Source organism: Octodon degus, unplaced genomic scaffold (genome assembly GCF_000260255.1).
Source record: "Octodon degus isolate 3935 unplaced genomic scaffold, OctDeg1.0 scaffold00158, whole genome shotgun sequence".
In the NCBI taxonomy this organism is placed as follows: domain Eukaryota; kingdom Metazoa; phylum Chordata; class Mammalia; order Rodentia; family Octodontidae; genus Octodon; species Octodon degus.
The window spans coordinates 1,378,967-1,398,190 of record NW_004524734.1 but is presented as its reverse complement, the minus strand read 5'-3'; the positions used below and the strand labels follow the sequence as shown (position 1 = coordinate 1,398,190).

The 19,224-nt window shown below is 43.5% G+C and overlaps 1 protein-coding gene across 1 annotated transcript in view; it reads right to left on the bottom strand.

The window, feature by feature from the left end:
- Positions 1-19,224, bottom strand: part of Tbc1d1 (TBC1 domain family member 1) — a 222,302-nt gene that overhangs the window by 78,547 nt on the left and 124,531 nt on the right. The window contains exons 7-9 of the mRNA XM_004642666.2: positions 18,967-19,058; positions 10,174-10,284; positions 833-961 (exon numbers count right to left, since the gene is read on the bottom strand). Of these exons, the coding sequence (XP_004642723.1) occupies positions 833-961; positions 10,174-10,284; positions 18,967-19,058 (332 nt within the window). The remainder of the gene's footprint in view (positions 1-832; positions 962-10,173; positions 10,285-18,966; positions 19,059-19,224) is intronic.

Genomic DNA, 19,224 nt, shown 5'->3' with positions numbered 1-19,224 from the left:
TTGTCTATGACAGTTATTTCCACACAGAAGCAGCCTCAGATAAGGGGTAAATGAGTGGCTATGGCTGTAATTCAATAAAACTATTTACAAAAACAGAAAATCAGGAGGTGGGTAGGATTTGGTTCAGGGGTCAAATAAGTAAACCCCTCATACAGAGTTCAAGACACCTGGAGAGCAGCTGATAGTAACTTTTTGTAAGCAATACCAGCAAGACCAGAACCTAACACCTTGATGTATCTATGCTCTTTACAGGGACTCGCCAAGAAATAATATTTTGGGAGACAAAGCAATCAAAATATAATAGTTAAATAATTTATTTAAAAACTCAGACCAATTTAATAATTTAAAAAGTAGATAACATCAAAATGTTTTATAATTTATGATGAACATTGACACAGAGCACAGAAATGACTCTTCTGCTCACTTAAACACTGATTTTGAGCCGGCTATGGTGGTGCAGGCCTATGATCCTGGCATCTGAGAGGGTGAGGCAAGAGGAACGTGGCAAGTTCCAAGGCAGCCTGTGCAAAGCCAGCCTAAATTACACAGAGCAAGACCCAGGCTGAAGACAGGTAAACACACAAGCATCAGTTAATTTATAAAATTTATTTATTTTTTAAATTAATTTTAAACATTTATTTATGTGTGTGTGTGTGTGTGTGGCCAGCTCAGCCCACCAGGGGGCGCGGCTGGCTGGCATGTGGTGCTGGGTGATCGAACCACGGTCCCTGTGCTTTCCCAAGCTTGTTCCCAGTAGGTGCTTTAGACCACTGAGCCATCTCGCCAGCCCCAGCATCAGTTAATTTAAATCAGAACAAATTATGCTACTTACCCGCGACAAAATACTTTCTAGAGACTCTGTTAAAGACCTCTTTGCTTTGTTTTTCAGCATATCCAGCCTAAATCGAGGGGTGCTGGTTGGTAATTCACTACCAATATTCTCTGCTGCAATCTGTGGTGTCTAGAAAAATGAAACAACAACAAGTGAAGTCACTAATAGCTTCCTTTTTTTCTTCCTTAAGAAAATGATAAATCTCTAGGTTATGCCTTTTGAACTCAGCCCATCATCATAAATCTGCGATCTCATCCTCTGCTCCCGAGTGGCATGGCTTCAAATGTGACGAATAATTTGGCCGCAAAGGGTTGCTTTACTATCCAAAGTGAAATGCAAGTGTGGTTTGCAGCCAGGCAGTAAAAGTAGCTTAAACCCCATGTCTGTGGCTAGACCCCAGACTGTCCTTTTCCATGCGTGGCCTGGTGCAAAGCTTTTGCCTTTTCTAAGCCTTACTTTCTCTAGTAACGACACTGTGCCATGAGATTGAAATAGATGAGAGCAGCTATTAGCTTTTCTCAAAAAAAAAAAAAAAAAAGGCAATAACTTACCTTGTAGACCATTTCACAGATTAAGACAAATTACATTCACCAGCTGGAATCCATTCTGCCTGTTAACCTCTTCAATCCTTTCTCTGTGTCTGTCTTCCCCATTTTTTCCCTTTCCAGTTCCTATTACTTCCTTAATCCCTTCCATTTCCTCTGCAACTACTCTTTCCGCTTAACCATACCATGAAAATGGAAACAAAGATTTGTCTGACAACTACTATATGAAGTTTAATGTTGAAGGAGGTATGTTTAAAAAAGAAAAAAAAAAGCCTAAGTTACCGTTTCTTATATGGATTCTTACCTGACTGCCTGCAGCTAGACAGTAAATTTTTTTATAAAACCACAAGCAAATTCCCCTTGGCTCTAAATATGGACATGCTCTGTCTGTTGTAGTCATATACGCATTTCAAGGATATAGAAAAGTGAAGAAAGTAACTCGACAAATATGTCTGCCCACTGTCTGGCTCCAGCCAAGTCAGTGAGCAGCAGCAGGGGCTCAGAAGCTCCGCAGCGCATGTCCAGGCAAAACACCGCTCTGCTACTGCCCACCAATGTGCCGTGCCTGTAGTCACTCACTGCCCCCTCTCCGTTTTCATCTGAACAGTGAACTCTCCAACTCTCCTCCCACTGCTGTTGGAGGCTCACATGAATTAACACACGCTGAAACCCTCAGAACATGGCACACCCAGCCAACACTGGCTATCAGGATTGCGGTCTGTGCTCTGCTTACACCATTAGTAGGGACAACAGACACCCTTGAAGCTTCCACCGACCCCCATCAGAAAACTCCTCTCCCAAATCGAATGTTCATCGTATCAACGTATACTTCATATTTTTACATATATGGATTCATGTACTACATGTAGTTAACTTCAAAAGGAAGGTGCTCTATTGCATAATTCATTCTGTAATGACCTTTCTTCAGTGTTCATTTTGAGATTAATCTAAGTTGACAAGTGTTCCTGGATTTTCTCACTTCAGACCAAGCAATGTCTCGCTGTATAACCAATTTATTTGTTTTCCTATCACTAAATATTTATTGCTGTTTTCTCTCTTGCAAAAGAGGCTGTGGTGACTTCTCTCACCTAGAGCTCCTTTTTCACAAGAGCCATGAAGATGTACCAATTACTGGGACTATGAATCTTCTGCGAAAGCAGGTCTGCTTAGCCAGCTTCTCTCCCCTGAGCAATATTAACTAATACAAGTTCCAGTATCCACACATGGGAGTTCACCTTTACAGGGTATGGTTGGATCTTTTACATGCTGGCCAACCTGATGGGTATAGGATTTTCTTTTAATATGCCTTCTGATTAACACTGCTATTGAGAATCTTTTAATTTTATTCAAGAATCTGCTGTTCTAAGACCTGAACCTTTTAAAAAATAGACCCTAATTCACCAATCAAGAATGCATATTTTGGGCCTGGGAGATGGCTCAGTAGAGTAAGTGCTTCCCTGGCAAGTGCAAGGGTCTGAGTTCAATCCCCAGTTCCCCCAAAAAAAAAAAAAAGGTATTTTTCAAGGCAAAGAGAAAAGGAAGAGTTATATTCATTTTCATCCAATGAGCCATGCTTTTATTCCTGTGAGTATTAAAACATGCATTCACAGCATGACTACTAATTTAGAAACTCCTTCAAGCAGGGAGCGGATCATTCACCAGTGTGCTTTGCTAGTACTGAACACGTGTACTCTGGATTTACAGCATCTGATTACCCAAGAGGGAGTAGATGGATGCTGCCTGCCAGGCAGGCCCGGGAGGAACACAGGCCCGAGGCAAGGAGATTTACTCAGTAAATATCAAGTGCAGATCACCACAGATAGCTGCACAAACACTTGCTACAATCATTTACCAAGAATAAGAACCTGTCTGGAAGGAGGACACCTCCAGGGCACAGGGAATTACCCACAAGAACCCTGGCAGGGGGCGCCCTGAGCTCAGCCACAGCTCACTCGCACAGGGAAGATGCTGTAGAATGGCTTTCAGAAACATTCATAACATGGAAACAGACTGGACCGAGAGGTGTGAGAAAGATGACACTGCCTGAAAGACTGAAGAACACAGCATCTCCTGGAAGAGCCTACACAGAAGAAAGTCTGTGTTTGTGTGTTTTCCCATCAGGCTTGAAGGGCATCTGCACCAAACGCAGCACTGCGTCTACTCTCCGGCACCTCTAGCCAGATGGTGGTCCGTCCAGCGCCGTATCTCATGTGTAATTTGAAATAATGTGCACTTAGAAAATAATTTGCACTTAGGAAGTAACATTATTTACCTTAACATAAGCATCTAGATGTTTCTCCTGTCTTTGTCACTTTTCCTGTCACTGAGACACAATACCCAACACCCACAACTTAAAAGAGGAAAGGTCTGGCTTGCCTGTGAGAAGCTGCACTTTGCATGATCAGCAGCTGGCAAAGGCATCTGGGACGGGAGGGCAAAGCTGCTGGTGTCACAGCATCCAGGAAGCTGAGGGCAAAGGGAGGAAATGAGAGAAAACTATATCCTCCCAGGGATGCCTCTGGTGACCTGCGTCTTCTGGCCCCTTCTGACCCTAGGCCCCATCTCCTTACGTCATTTTTAACTACGGGGCCTCCATAATTCAATCACCTTTCAAAAGCTCCACCTGCCAGTACAAATGCCTGAAGCTTTGGGCGACATTAGATATACACCAAACACTCCACTCCTGGCCCCAGTGCACACCTCCTTATGCAGAATGCATTTAGTCCATCTCTCACAGTTGCCAAAGTCCTAAAAGCATTGCTGGAAAGGCCAAACTCAAAATCTCCTCTGAGATGTGAAGCAAGCGTTTAGCTGTGAGCCCTGGTAGAAATCAAAATGCAAGTTAAAACACTGCCACTATACAACAGCACAGGGCAAAGATTCCTATTCCAAATGGAAGGAATAGGGGATAGGAAAACAAACCAAAGCAAAATCAAAAGCCGGCAGAGCAAACACTGAATCACGTAGTAGCACCATGTCTACTACCCAGGCAAGTCACAGTGAGACGTGAACTCCCAATGGCCCAAATGGCCCCAGAGCACTGCAGGGGCGTAATCCTCAAGGCTTCTCGCTTTGGTTGCCTTTGCCTACGGCCTGCAGCTTTTCCCTCAGTTACTCCACATTCCTCGCCTCCCCAACTTTTTGAGGGTCTCACACTTTCAGCTTCTGTCTCAGCTTCACACACTTCCCTCTCGGGAGCACTGAAATCTGAGTGGAAGCCTTCCTCACCCCATGACTCCTGCATTCTGCCAGTCTGTAAAACCACCACACAGATGGCACCACGATCTGACACCAGTTCTAGAAGCAGCCGTGCCCCTTTGCCTCCCAGCTGTTGAGGCACTGAATGTCTGAATTCTGTGAACAACATCCCAGGAAACCAATTTCCTGGGTGCCTTTCTCTAGCAAGATGCCCCAGGAATTTCCTCTCAAAGAGGTCTTTCATTTTTGCACCTCTTAGCCGGCCACTGGGTGGGTCTTTCTGATCCCTCATATGCCCTCAAGGCATGTTTGCTATTGTCCTGTAGTAAATTTCCTAGCTGCTTTTTAAAACTAATCCTTCCAGCAACCAACTGTCCTCTGCTTCAACTTTGCCTAAACTTTTAAGGTAGGCTTTTTCCTCCTCATTTTCAGTATGCACATGGCTAAAAGCCCACAGCAGTGCCCAGTCACAGCCCCAACTCTGGGCTATCCTGAAATCTCCATCAGATTAGTCCACCAAACTCAATTCCAGTCTCCTACAACGTCTTAGGACATGAACTAAGACACATTTTCTGCCAGCGCATAGCACATACTGTTTTGAAACCAGTTGCCAATGGAGTTCCTTATTGCCCACTGAAATCTCTCATGCCTGTTCTTCCTGTCTGTCTTTTGATTTGACATTCTCATCTACTGAACTCTGGCCAGAATCTCCCATCATGCTCAGTTTACAGCATTCTAGAGCTTCTTTAGCTAGCATCTACAAACCTTTCAAAGGACTGAAATGCAAACCCATTCCAAAGGGTTCTAGGCTTCTGAAAGACACAGTCAGTTAAGTTCACAGCAATAACCACACTGCCAGTAACAAAATCTGTCGGTAACTTTTCTCATTTTTGGAGCCCAACACTGGACACCCACAACTTAAGGACAGTTATCTTGGCTTACATTTCAGTCCTTGCACAGTCGAGCATGGTGGAAGGGTCTGGGTGAGGGAAAGCTGCTTGGGTCGTGGCAGCCAGGAAGCAGAGCACAGAGGGAGAAGCAGGCAGGGAGAGACACCCCTCCGTGCCACCCCTCCCCACCTCCTCCAATCAGATTTACTTTTCATATTTCAATGACTCAGTCAACTTTCAAAGGACCCAACTGTTAGTACTTGAGGCTCTGGGGGACCATCTGCACAGAAGCAATAACACCTTCAAAGACAGTGTTAGTTCTTGGATAACAACGTCTGGCTTAGGGACTCTGAGGTGAATTCTACAGCACTTGCACATTGTTCATACTTTGAAGGATGGGGAGGGTCTAAGCACCAAAGTTTGGGGACAAGTGTTAGATCGTGTCCCCACACTGAGACTCAGCTGGAATCCCATCACACTGCACTGACACATTTCTATCAGCAGCCTCCTTCACAGAGATGAAGCTAGTGTCCCCCACAGGGAGATCGGAAAGTCAAACTGAGAGTAACACAGTAAGATGAAAAGGAACAGCTTTCCTTACATGCAGCACCAAGGATGAACCTCCAAGAAAGTATTCTAACATTTAGAGAACCAGCAAAGCTAACCAAGGGCGAGAAACCAAAATGGTGGTGCCCTGGGGAGGGGGCAATGAGGACATACTGAAAAGGGATCTGGGGTCCTTTCTCAGGGCACAGTGGAAATATTCTGTGTTGACAGGATCACAGCAATCTGATGTACCAGTCCTCAAAACCCAGCAAATGACAGTTAAGATCTGTGTAACTTGCTACATCTCTGTTTCACCTCCAAAAAAAACTAAACACTGAATTCTACTCAGCAAGACATGTCTAGGTATAGAGTTTATAAGAAACTTATTTTGAAATGTGACAAAAAGTAAGGCAAACTTGAGCGAGGTGGTATATGCCTATAATCCCAGCACTCTGGGAGGCCAAGGCAGGACAAGGTAGGATGACCACAAGTTTGAGCCCGGCCTGGGTAACTTAGAGCCTGTCTCACAATAAAAAGGGCTGGGGATGTAGCACAGCGTAAGGTCTTAGGCTGAAGATCTACTCTGATGACAGGATTAAAAAAAAAGGATGGGTATGGGGAGCAGTAGATATAATAAAGCAAGTTTAGTACAATGTCAAGAACTAAACTCTGGTTGGGAAAATGTAAGTGCTAGGGTCTAATCTTTCAACTTTCCTATTAGAAATTTCTCATAATAAAATGTCAGGGGGAAACAAAAGAAAGAAAAACATACCTATTGGAAAGTGAATGGAGCCTAATCAACATTTTTATAGCACTATATTTTGTTAAACTCCTAAGAAAAACATGATTAAAATAATGTACTTAAACCTCAGACAAATTACTTCGGCTGTTCTTTGGTGAACTGTCTGACTTCAATGTCCCTTTCCCCATCTCTAATACAGAGACAAGGTATGATCAAACAATACAGCGAATGTTTAAATTAAAAATTGTTACAGTAAGAGAGAGCTCAGTGGTCTAAAGTGGACTGTGATTTGATCCCCAGCACCATATGTGGGCTGAGCTGGCCAAAAAAAAAGATCGTAACAGTAAGGCATATGACCACTAACCCCTTCAGAACATTCACCTACCCTCACACAAGCCTGTCCTATCATCCTTGCACTTTCCAAAGCAGTTCTGGAAGTCTTCCTTCATGAACGTCTTTGAGGCATGACCCTAGATATAGCGACAGCGGCTGCATCCAAGGCAGAGAGGCAGGCTTGAGCAGCCCTGGTATGTCCTCAGCTTCCTAAGCACCAGCTCTGGCACCATGTCACTCTGGTTCTTCCCCAAAGTCAAAATGACCAGGACATATAAGCATTTTGAAGCAATTCAAGTCACCGAAGGGGCCAGGACAGCATAACAAGAGACACTCATGAAAGAGAACTTCCAGAATTGCTTCATGAAATAGCAAGAACGATGGGCTAAGCGTGTGCTAGCAGAGGGAGTATTATACAGGCATTAATGAATTATGCCTTTTATAATAACAAATTTTAAATACCATATTCTTTTAATCATACCTTACTCAGTACTGCCTACCCCAAAATGCTGTCAGAGTGAACTGTGTAATTCACATCGGAAATAAGAACTGTGTCTGGTACATGGCAAACATTAAGTGGCAGTTGATGTAACATTTTCTGAACCAACTCTGTGAATACAAGGAGAACTGATAAGCTTACTAACACTTCATATCCTGTACTGTACATGTGTGCGTGAAGTTAAGTGTAACTCAACTTATGGGCCTTTGCCCAAACTGATCCCCTTTTCATAAGGTCTGAGGATTTGTTCATTTTTTTCTCACTGATGAAAATCAATTCCTCTGACAGCGTTCAGCTCTTGCAGGGGAAAAGTGTCTCTGTGCCACCACTGACTGAAGCAGGGCACTGGGTGGGGCTCACTGTCCTCTGTCCACTTTGGAAGGACAGTGGCCAAAGAGCTCTTTATCAAAGCCATGATCACCTCACAACACACCACCAGCGGCTACCAGAACATTGAGATGCAACAAAAAGCAATGACAACCATATGGGCAAATTACCTGACATCTAAAAATATGAGTGAAAATCCACCGGCGAATCTCAAAGCTACCTTTGACTCATCTTAGAGCAGCTGCTGCTCAGAAAGGGCCAGTGCTCAGCGCCTGGCTGGGCATCCAGCAGAGGGCCACCAGCCACGCTGGGGTCACAGACAGCAACTTCTTTACAGACACAGACATAAGCCGCGGGACCACAGAATGCTTACCCCTCGTGGAAGTGGGGCTGACTTTAGTCTCTTTTACCATTAAAATCTCCAGTGTCTTAAAATGGAAACAAATCATTAAACATACTGTCCCACTGGCCTGATCTATGCCCAGCTCATAAAGATGCTACTATGAGCCATAAAAATGAGTAGACACTAAGGTCAAAACTTTCCATTTCCATAAATGTTCACGTATGTAGCGCAAGATAACTTTCCAACAACCATAAATGCGTCATTCCTCTTCCTAGCAGTTATAAATTATTTCAAAAAATTTCCTGCCAGAACAAATCAGACTAACCCTGTAAAAAAAGTCAGAACAGTGAAAAGTTATCAGTAGCACAAATAGGAGAGAAAGCATAAAAAGGGGAGCAAAAATAATTCCAGAAAATTTAAGACTCAGTGGGTCCATCCTATGTGCAGGGGAGGGTGCAGAACCCCCAAAATGACTCACAGAGCAAGGATGGGAAGGGAGGGCAAGGAGCACACCAAGGCCAAAGCCAGATATTAGTGATACAGGGGTGTCTTGGTGTCACAGGGCCCAGCACCTTTGGAGGCTGAAGCAGGAGGATCACAAGATTAAGCCTTATGAGGGCAATCCTGTGAGATCTCTCAATGTAAATAAAAAGGGCTGAGAATACAGCTCAGGGCAAAGACCCTACGTTCAGCTAGGAGAGGAATCTCATCCTCTACACAACGCTGCACACGAGCTCTACAAGCTCAGCTAGGAGGCCAGGGGGCCAGGACAACTGAAGGCGGAGGCTGCAATTGGGCAACCAGGTGAAACAGTTCTAAGGGCAGACAGCAAGGTCCGCTATGGGGAGAGGCACAGCACTGAGCACTAACACATCTTCCCTTTAGGAATAAGCATTCTGAACAAGTTTAAGAAAAAAGGAACAGCCTGTTTTGGAAAATGGAGGAGTGTGAATAACCCCCACTGACTTCCTGCAGTTGACTTCAGCACACATGTGCATGTGCACTCGGGTGATGAAGAGCTCACAGGGAGCCGGGAGAAAACGCGCAGCATGCACTGTCTGCCGAGCAAACTCAAACATTAAAGGCAGATGCCTGGCAGCAGCCCAGCCTCAGACCGATCACTGCACAAACAGCAAAGCAAACTCACATGCTGGACAGCAGAGGACAGGAAGAGGCAATAACCGCGCATAAGCGAGGCTTTGTACCACTGGGTCTAACTTGTCTGTAACAACACCCTATGTTAACATTTATATTTCAAAGAACTTTCAGGTATGCTGACATGATTTCAAAGACAACACGGAATGTCATTCCCAATTTTCCAGGGAGAAAGGGGAGGGGACAGAGACGGGTTCTCTGCAAGTCACAAAGCTCTTATCTGAATCCTCGGTGCTCAGTGCCACATTTCTGCTAAGAGCAACTGCTCCCACCAACCATGGTGCAGACAGATGCTTTTATTCAGCCATGATCTTAACACTCCCAAATTCTCCGTATATGTGCCTCAAATGAAAATAAAACATTTTATTTGTCTACTCATTTTTATGACTCATGGTAGCGTCTTTATGAGCTGGGCATAGATCAGGCCAGTGGGACAATATGTTTAATGATTTGTTTCCATTTTAAGACACTGGAGATTTTAGTGGTAAAAGAGACTAAACTCAGCTGGGTACGGGGCCACATCCTATAGTTCAGCCCTTGGGAGGCTGAGGCAGAAGGACCCCCAGGAGTTTGTGGCCGGCCAGCCTATATAGTGAGTTCAAGGCCAGCCTGAACTACAAAGCAAGGCCCTGTCATAAATAAATACATATATAGCAGAAAATTAGAAAGGTGAAAAAGCTGCTCCAGTGTTTCAGAAAACCCTCAGGACTGTGCACACAGTAAGTATCCTAGCAAAGAGCTGTAAGAGTTTAAAGTACCATACCTGCTTCACCTCTCCAAAATGAATGTGTTCTTTTTGCTTCTCTTCATATAAACATCTCAGAAAAGAAATGATCAATTCATTTTCCCGCTGCTCATTTCTTGGTCTCAATTTCTTTTGAAAAAAAAAAAAAAAGACACAAAATATTACTTATCTTTTTAATTGTCAACAAAATTGCCAAACCAGTTTTGAGTGCTGTCTGTACACAAGGTTCCACTACCTACAGCACTGCCTTTACCGGGTCCTCTCACTAGGGGGCAACAGCAATCTTAACAGGAAAGATGATTTAAAAAAAAAAAAAAAAAAAAGGAAACAGAAGCCAGTGGGCCAGATTGATTTTTATGTAAAATAAATTTTTGACATAAGATGAAAGCAGTCAAAACATTTAATAATTTTTAAAAACAAAGAATTAAAATCTATGTAGACCCAGGGGCCGGAGCCATGATGCGCACGCATCTCCGAGGCTCCCCTGGATGCAGGGCTGGAGTTTCTCATCCATGTGAGCTCACCAGGTACTCTGGATGCCCGGGGCATGCACGAGACCAAATTTCACAGCTGAGTCCTCCTCTTGCTCTTTCTCCCTGTCCTCTTCGCATGCCCACTTACCCTTTTCTTTAAATCCTCTCTATGCCTTTTAATTTTCCACACAGCAGAGGCAAAGCACACTGAACTACAAATCAAAATAAGTATGTTGTAGTTGCTAACCAAAACCAAGTCGTTTATTTGAGCTCCCTCCCATTATGATGAGGGTGCGTATAAATAAACTCTGTAAAATCCTTCAGCTCACAAATTTGCTGGATCTGAAACATCAAAGCCCATGTGTGTAAGGCCATCTAACTGAACACAGCATCTTGTGGGACTGTGAGGGAAACAGAACAAACGACTCTGGAGACACACAAGCATCTAGTCTATAAACTTCGTAAGTAACTACTGACAGCTACCCACTGCGCTGGCCTCCTCTCTCCTGAACTCTAAACTTCTTGCCTGCCCTTTACCAGAGTCTGGCTGCAGCCAACAGGTGGGCTATTTCAGGCAGCATCATCTTCCCCAGCCAGGTAAGGGACAGCTCTGTAACCCTTTACGTCACAAGCAGCGCAACGCAACCATCACCAGACCTCTGACCAGCCTTTTCTTAAAGGAAATGACCAGTGAAGTGGTATACTGTTCCTGTTACTCAAGGAGAAGACCATCTACCATTAGGAGGCTGTATTTTCATTGAACACTTCCTGCTCGGTGGAATGTTTTACATGCAGAACAGAGTTTCTCAACCTAAATTCTAGGCCATGAATGCTGATGTCACAAAATTTCACATCATAGGCAACGTGAATTTTTTTAAGAGTGGACTTTCATTAATCTTCAAAAAGAGGATGACATTTCAACTTAAGGGACAGCTCTCAAGCAGGCTACAGGTATTCTGAGTCTGCAGGTCCAGAAAACAGCAACAGTTCTAGTTCCTTCATTCGTTGCTGGTGGGATGGAAAATGGTAGAGCCACTGTGGGAAATGGCTGGGCAGCTCCTGATGCTTACCACTCGACCCGGCAGCCCGTGGCATTTACCTGAATGCGCTGCCAGCGTATGTGCACATACGAACGTGCACTTGGATGTGAACAACAGCTTTATTCATTAGTGTCAAACCCTAGAAGCAACCAAGATGTCCTTCAATAGGTGAATGGATAAACAGTGGTACATCTACCAATGGGATATTATTCAGCACTAAACAAAGATATGAGCTACTGTATTAAGTCATGAAGAGACATGAGGGAACCTTCAGTGCTTACTACTAAGTAAAGCCAACCTCAAAGGGCTGCACACTGTTTTAGACTGACTTTCTGGAAAAGGCAGAACTACAGAAATGGTAAAAACACCAGTGGTTGCCAGAGGCAAGAGGGAAGAGGAAAAGAACAGGTAGAGCCTTGAAGCTACCCTGCATATGGACACATGGTGACCATCTTGTGCAATGGCCAAGCCCCTACAAGGACCCTGAGTATAAACTGTGGACTATAAGCATTAATGTAGTAGACATGCACCTGTAGCTTACACTAATGCAAGAGGTTACATTATCGATGGGGAAAAGTGTGGAGCAAAGGCAGTGCAAAGTTACAGGGCAACTCTGTGTTCAGCATAGCTTTTCTGGAACCCTTAAAACAGCTCAGAAGCTAAGGGTGTAGCTCAGTGGGGGAGTGCTTGCCTACCATGCACAAAGCCCTGGGTTTATCCCCAGCATGGAAACAAACATGAACAAAACAACTGCTTCAAAACTGGAGGCCCTGCCTAAGCAGTACCTGTGGGTTGACCCACTCCTTACTCTCCTGTTTTTTTAAACCGGGGGATACTTTCACAGGAATATGTGGTGTGCCAGGCAGTACTCCTCGTGACTGCTCATTTCATGAAGTAAGCAGGTGACACGGACATGAGTGCTAATACGTCAGCCCTCACATCCGCGTGGAAGAAGCCATTTAGTGGCAGCCAACGAGCTGCCTGAGTACACACTTAGCACCCTGTAACAACTGAGGCCACAGCCTAGAGTGTGCACACCAGAGCTCACAACACAACAGCAGTCACGAAAGCCTCACAATGCCGTGGTGCAGGGAGGTTTAGGAAGTCTTCCTCAAAATAATTATTAAACAGGGTAAGAAAAAAAAACAAAACAAGGTAAGAGTCCACTCCCTGACTCAGCTGGTGACTTTACCGTCAACAGAGGCATACCTTTATTTCTTAAAACTGACTTAATTTTAAAAGCATTTGTGGGCCAGTCAAATAGCTCAGAAGATTAAAGCGCCTGCAAGCAGGCACAGGGGCCAGGGGGTCAATCCCCAGGCTTGCCATGCTGGTGCAGGTGCTGGCTCTGCCCCAGGGGCACACTGAGACGGCAGTTGAGACTGGGCATGGTGGCATGCAACTGTGATCCCAGCTCTTGGAGGCTCTAAACAGGCAGATCACTGTGAGTCTGATCTAGCAGTGAGACCCTGAACACCTGGTAGGCCCTTCCCTAAAATAAAATAAATTTTTTTTAATTAAAAAAAAGCATTTGTTAATTCATCAGTGACAAATCCAAGGAGATTAATGGTAAATTAAGTTGTGTAACATCATTTTGCAGGCAAAACTGAACTGATAATTCAAAATTGTCTCAGAAGTCGGGACGGCATTTACGGGGCAGTGATGAGGTTGGGCTCCTCACACTGGGAAGGGCCCGGCTCACAGCGTGGGTGCTGGTGCCACAGGTATCCTCACCTCCTCAGCATGGCCCTGTATGCCAGTAATCCCAGAGCTCTGAGAGGCTGTGGCAAGAGGATCGAACATTCAAGCCAACCTGGGCAATGGGCAATTAGTGGCTTCAATAAACCCTGACTGAAAAAAAATGCATAAATAAAATTTTCAATCCCTAGTACTGAAAAAAAAATCACTGAACTGGATTTGTGTGCTTTTCTATAGGCATATTACAATTTAATTTTTAAAATTATAAAACTAACTTCAAAGGGAACAAAATCAACTGTGTTGTTTCTTTTCTTTATTTCTATAAAGGGCTCATCAAGTAGTGTGAAGGCAACTAGAAAATGAACCTATAGCATGGATGACGAGTATCAGAAAGCTGTGAGGAAACTACTTACAAAGCCGGTGCTCACCCGCATACGATATTCTGTTTGTTTTTGTTTTTGTTTTTGTTTTTAAATCTAACTATGTCTCATGTAAGAATAACTTCTAAACCATGGAACCAAATCAATACAGCTTTCAGAAAGTGAACAGAAGAGGAGAGTCACTTGGAGAGAAAACATTCTCTCAGGCTTTCACAGACAGCACATTGGCCAAGCAATGGCCATGACTCATCCACATGGCTGACATTGACAAGGTTCTACGATCTGAGGTACAGGATCTCAGGATAAATCCTGAGGGGATTTCACTGACCTTATCAGACCCAAAAGCTACAACTCTTGTTGCATAGGTCCTGCTTTATCTTGGTCTTAACCATCCAGTAGAAAAGTATAAAAACGAAATATAAGAAGTAAAGCCATGCTGTTGTGTTGAGCTATAGGGGAACAATTTGAGCTATCAGGTCAACAATTGTTGAGCTATCAGGTCAACAATTTCTGACATTGCCAGTGAAGCGGAAGACCCAATACTATTATGGGCTACTGGACCCTTTCAGAATATTTTACTGAGTTTACACACCTATAATATTCAAATAACGAAACTTAACAAAAAAAAAGGGGATACAGATGAATGTCCATTTTGTATCTGTGTATTCAAAGTGGTTCGGATAGATATATAGTTACATTCTCTTAATGAATAGAGCGATTTGCTCTAATGGTGTTTGTAAATAGGATATCATGTCCGCATCTTGTACAGCAATTAACCACTAGGAAGAATGTATGCAATGTGTGAATTATAGAAACTGTCCTACCAATTTGATTTGAAAAAAATAAAAAATAAAAAATAAATAAAAGAAAAGAAAGAGATCAAGACTCCAGCTTCCCTGAAATACACAGGCATGTGTAATTGGAAATGAGCATGGAACAAGGAGGCAGAGATAAATCATGAAGAAAAGCCACATGAAATAGCTCTATCTCTATCCTCAGAGCAACAGGAAGACATCAAGGGTGTTCGACAACAGAATATATACTCATATTTGAGATTTGAAGCCACAGTGGATGAAAAATGGAGAAAGTTAATCAAAATGAAGAGCAAATTGAAAAGGCACTTATAGTAGTCTCCAGAATGGCTGATGAGCAAGGATGATGGTGGAGAACAAAGACAAGGGATGGCTTCCAGTTCTGTCTAGGAGGTCAAAGTGACAGATCTTCCTGATTAATCAGATATAGAGTTCAGTATGAGGAAGGAATCAAAGTCAACTCCTGGATTCTTCTACCCTGCATAATTGGATACTTGGTACAACTACTGGCTGAGGTGAGATACACTTAACCAGTGTGGAGCATGTTTAGAGAACTTATTGGTGGATTTGACTTCATCTCCCCCTGTTTCATATTAACATCTTCCATGAGTATGGTACATTTGTAACGACTACTGAATCAATACTGACACTTTTTATTAGCTGATATCCACTGTTATACTGGAGCTCATTATGTGCTGAACGGTTTTATGAGTTTTGACAAATGCTTAATGACTTGTATCCACTGTTGTATCATACAGAATAATTCGCTACCATAAAAATTATTTGTTATTCATCTATTCATTCTTCCCTCCCTCCTCTCACCCTGAGGACTTTTTTGTCTCTATAAGTTTCATCTTTTCCAGAATATGCTATAGTTGAAATCATAGCATATATAGTCTTTTTAGACTGGCTTTTTTCACTTGGCAATAAACCTTATTGTTTCTCGATAAAAAAAAAAAAAAAAGAAAGTGAACAAAAGGATCTTCTGAGTGGTTGATCCATATCTTGTGAAGTCATGCTACTTAATGCCTATTTATCTGCTTGGCTTTTCATTAAGTCATTCCCTGAAATACACTCAACCTGATTATGAGAATCAGACTTTAGAACTTTTTTTAGACTGGCCTTACTTCAGCTGAAAGTGGCTCTTTGCGCCAAGGACAGCAGCATGAATTTGGGCTGTGGGCCCGCAGGAGAGCAGTGCGAAGAGAGCAAGGCCTGTGTGGAATTACGCGCTTCCAATAGAGCGCCACAGAGAGGGCGGCTCCCCCATGTCATGAGTTCTCTTAGGACACGAGGGCTGGACAGGGCCAGCGCCCACCTGCAGTCATGTCCTTAGGGTGCTGGGTCCGTGTCATCTACACCACTCACAGTTACTACTGACCTCTGTCTCCCTGTGGCTGTGTGTCATGCTTTTTTGGGGGGGGCATTAAACATTCATTTATAAGAACACTGTGGTATGTTTTCATAACTTTTTAAGTAATCATGTATCATTAATTTCAACAGCAATTATATTTGCTTGATAAGAATTTGCCTTGGGGAGTTTTTCAGAAACTAATTGCCTCCAAGAAAGACTGCAAAGAAAAATATTCACCATTCTATTATTAGAGGACTTATAAAGCAGCAGGCCATGTTTTTGTTTACGGCCTCTTTAAACATGAAAGCTGTTTACGGCAGCTTTCATTAGAAGATGCAGGACCAGCTCCAGATGCACTCAGGCACCTTATCTTCGAAAAAGGTGCCAAACACACTCACTGGAAGGACAGTCTCCTTAATAAAGGGTATTGGAAAAATCAGCTCTGCACATGCCAAAGATTAAAATTGGACCCAATATCTTTCACCATGCACTAAACTACATTCAAAATGGATCAAAACCTTAATATTAAGACAAAAACATTAAATCTTCCAGGAAGATACAATAGACAAAACTCTTGAAGACATTGGTATAGGCAAAGACTATATGAATAAAACCCTGATCACACAAGAACTATCACCAAGAATTAATAACTGGGATCTCATACTACTAAAAAGCTTTTCCACAGCAAAAGAAATCATCAACAGAGTGGAGAGACAATCCACACTGTGGGAAAAAAATGTTTGTTAGATGTTCCTCAGAGTATCAAGAACATATGAAAAACTTGGAAAAAAATCAGACTTCCCAAATTCAAAGACCCAATCAAAAAATGGGCATCTGAGATGAATACCCACTTCTCAGCGGAGAAATACAAACAGAAAATAAATATATATGAAAAAATATTCTACATCACTGGTCATTCAAGAGATGCAAATTACAACAACACTGAGATTCCATCCCACCCTAGAAAGGATGGTTACTATCAAGAAAGCAACCAATAATAAATGCTGGAGGGGGTATGGTATAAAAGGAATCCTTCTCCACTGTTGCTAAGAGTGTAGACTGGTATAACCACTGTGGAAATCAGTGTGGAGATTCCTCAAAAAATAGGATGCAAGATCGCACGTCACCCAGCTATTTCCCTTTTGGGCACCCTCCCAGAAAAATTACAAAGATTGTACCACAGCATTATATGGGCACCCATGTTTATAGCAGCACAATTTGTAATAGATATCAAAAGACGGTGTCCGATGTGAATCATTCAATGAAGAGGCAACTTATGATGGAAGACAAGGCATATACTGGGTTTTCAAAGCCAGTGAACAATGTTTTTTTGCTTCAGCAAAGAAAAATAAACGAAACAGATGTCTAGAACAATACATTGAGCCCTAGGACATTAACTGCTTTTTTTTTAAAGCAAATTTTGTCATCAGCTTCTTTCTGAAGTTTCTTCAACCATGTGTGTTACGTCTCAAAAACCTCAATGGAAGAGAGACTCTCGAAATCCTACCAGGAACTCTTCCTTGCACCAGACTGGGGCATGCTACCCTGGGCCACTGTGCTGCCTGCAGAAAATTACATGGTGCTGACTCCAGTGCAAACGTGCAACAGGGAAGGGAGTGCATCTCTGCACCTGCCAGAAGACGCCGTCCTCAGGGAGTCAACTGCTCCACAGCTGATGGATCAGCACCCAGCACCTTGGCTTTGACTCTAAATGCAGTCACAATCAGAAGCCACGTGCCCACTCCTGACGCCAAGTTCAACTCTCATTACAATTGGCTAGGAGGACCACCTTTAAGAAAAAGCAAATAACTAAATGCAGAGTTGGATCAGAAAGTAAGAGAACAAGAAATCAATTGAAAATTGTGAAAATGACCGTCTAGGCCAGTGATGGTGAACCTTCCAGAACATTCAATGACAAAAAAGTGCCCGCTGTGCCACATGTGTCACTGGTCTGCCACTACTGCTCTAGTCTATTTGTGACATTTTTAAAAATCCTCCTAGGCTTGCTTTCTACAAATACATCCCAGTCCTACTGCACAAGAACAAAGAAACGAGAGATGTATTATAACATGAGACTACAGACAAGAGGATAATCTTTCAACTTTTTTACACAAACAGGAAACAGATCTTGGGGCTATCATTAGTCTCTCCCCAGTGAGGGGGCAGATGGAACTCTACCCCACAGCTGCCAGCCTTGCTTCACTGAACCACTCTTTCACCTGTAGAACTGCTGGTCACCAGTACCTCGCCCCTCAGGGAAACAGATTTATCCTTTATTCTCATATGCTTGCTTTCCTAGAAAAGTGCCAGAAACCCAAAAAATGCTCCCTGGCTAAATCAGACATGAAATTTGCAGTGAGCTCATTATATTCGCAGAGGATGACCAGACACCAGGCATGCCAGCACCCACGGCACAGTTTCCCCAAGATATGCAGCAGCTCAACACAAGCACCAGAACTGATTCTAAAGCCTAATGCAGAAAGCTGATGGACGTGTTCCTGGTGCTGACGGGCGAATGCTTCTTTTTTAATTTTGGTACATTACATGGCTTGAAGCATGTAACATTACCTAAACATTTTCCAAACCAAAAATTTAATAAAAATAAAAAGGAAGGTGGAAGAACTGTGTTCATATGCATGCCCAAATGGACTCAGGTGTCGCATGTGACTTCCCACTGTGGGCTAAAATCCCCAGCAGGAAGGGGCTCCTTGGGGGTGGGGGGCAGAGGTTCCTGGGGGACAAGGAGAGTGTGTAGAGCGATCCAGGGCTTCTGTCTCCCAGCTGAGATTAATTTCCTGCTCCTTGTTTCCAGGCTCTAGACACTTCTGAGTTCCTCACTGAGGGCAAGAGCCAACACCTGCTGGGAATGGGAACCTGCAGCTCCAAGTGGACCCCTCTGGAGACTGCTGACCTTTACAATGACAGGGCCTCTGTGGGCCATAACGTTGTCGCCTTCTGCACTACTTTGTGTGCAGGACACCAGGGGTGGGAGGTTGGGGGGGGGAGGCTGCTGCCTTCGCCTTCCTGCTCCAAACCACAGCCTGTGCACTGTACCTGCACCTCTTCAAAAATAGTCGCCTGCTCCTGATTAGTCAGTGTAGTCAGGTGCTTCTGGAGTTCTAATTTGGTTTTGGAAGAGTTCATTCCTGTAAGAGAAGAGAGAGAGAGAGAGGTGCTGAAACTATTTACATATCATACGGTGCAGTCAGCTGCTCCCACGCTGGTTCCCTTCGCCTTCTCATCCAGTGAAGGCTGTGGAGCCCCTGGGGAACCTCTAGTCAAGGGTAGTGTCTTCATCAGCTCTGAGCTCTG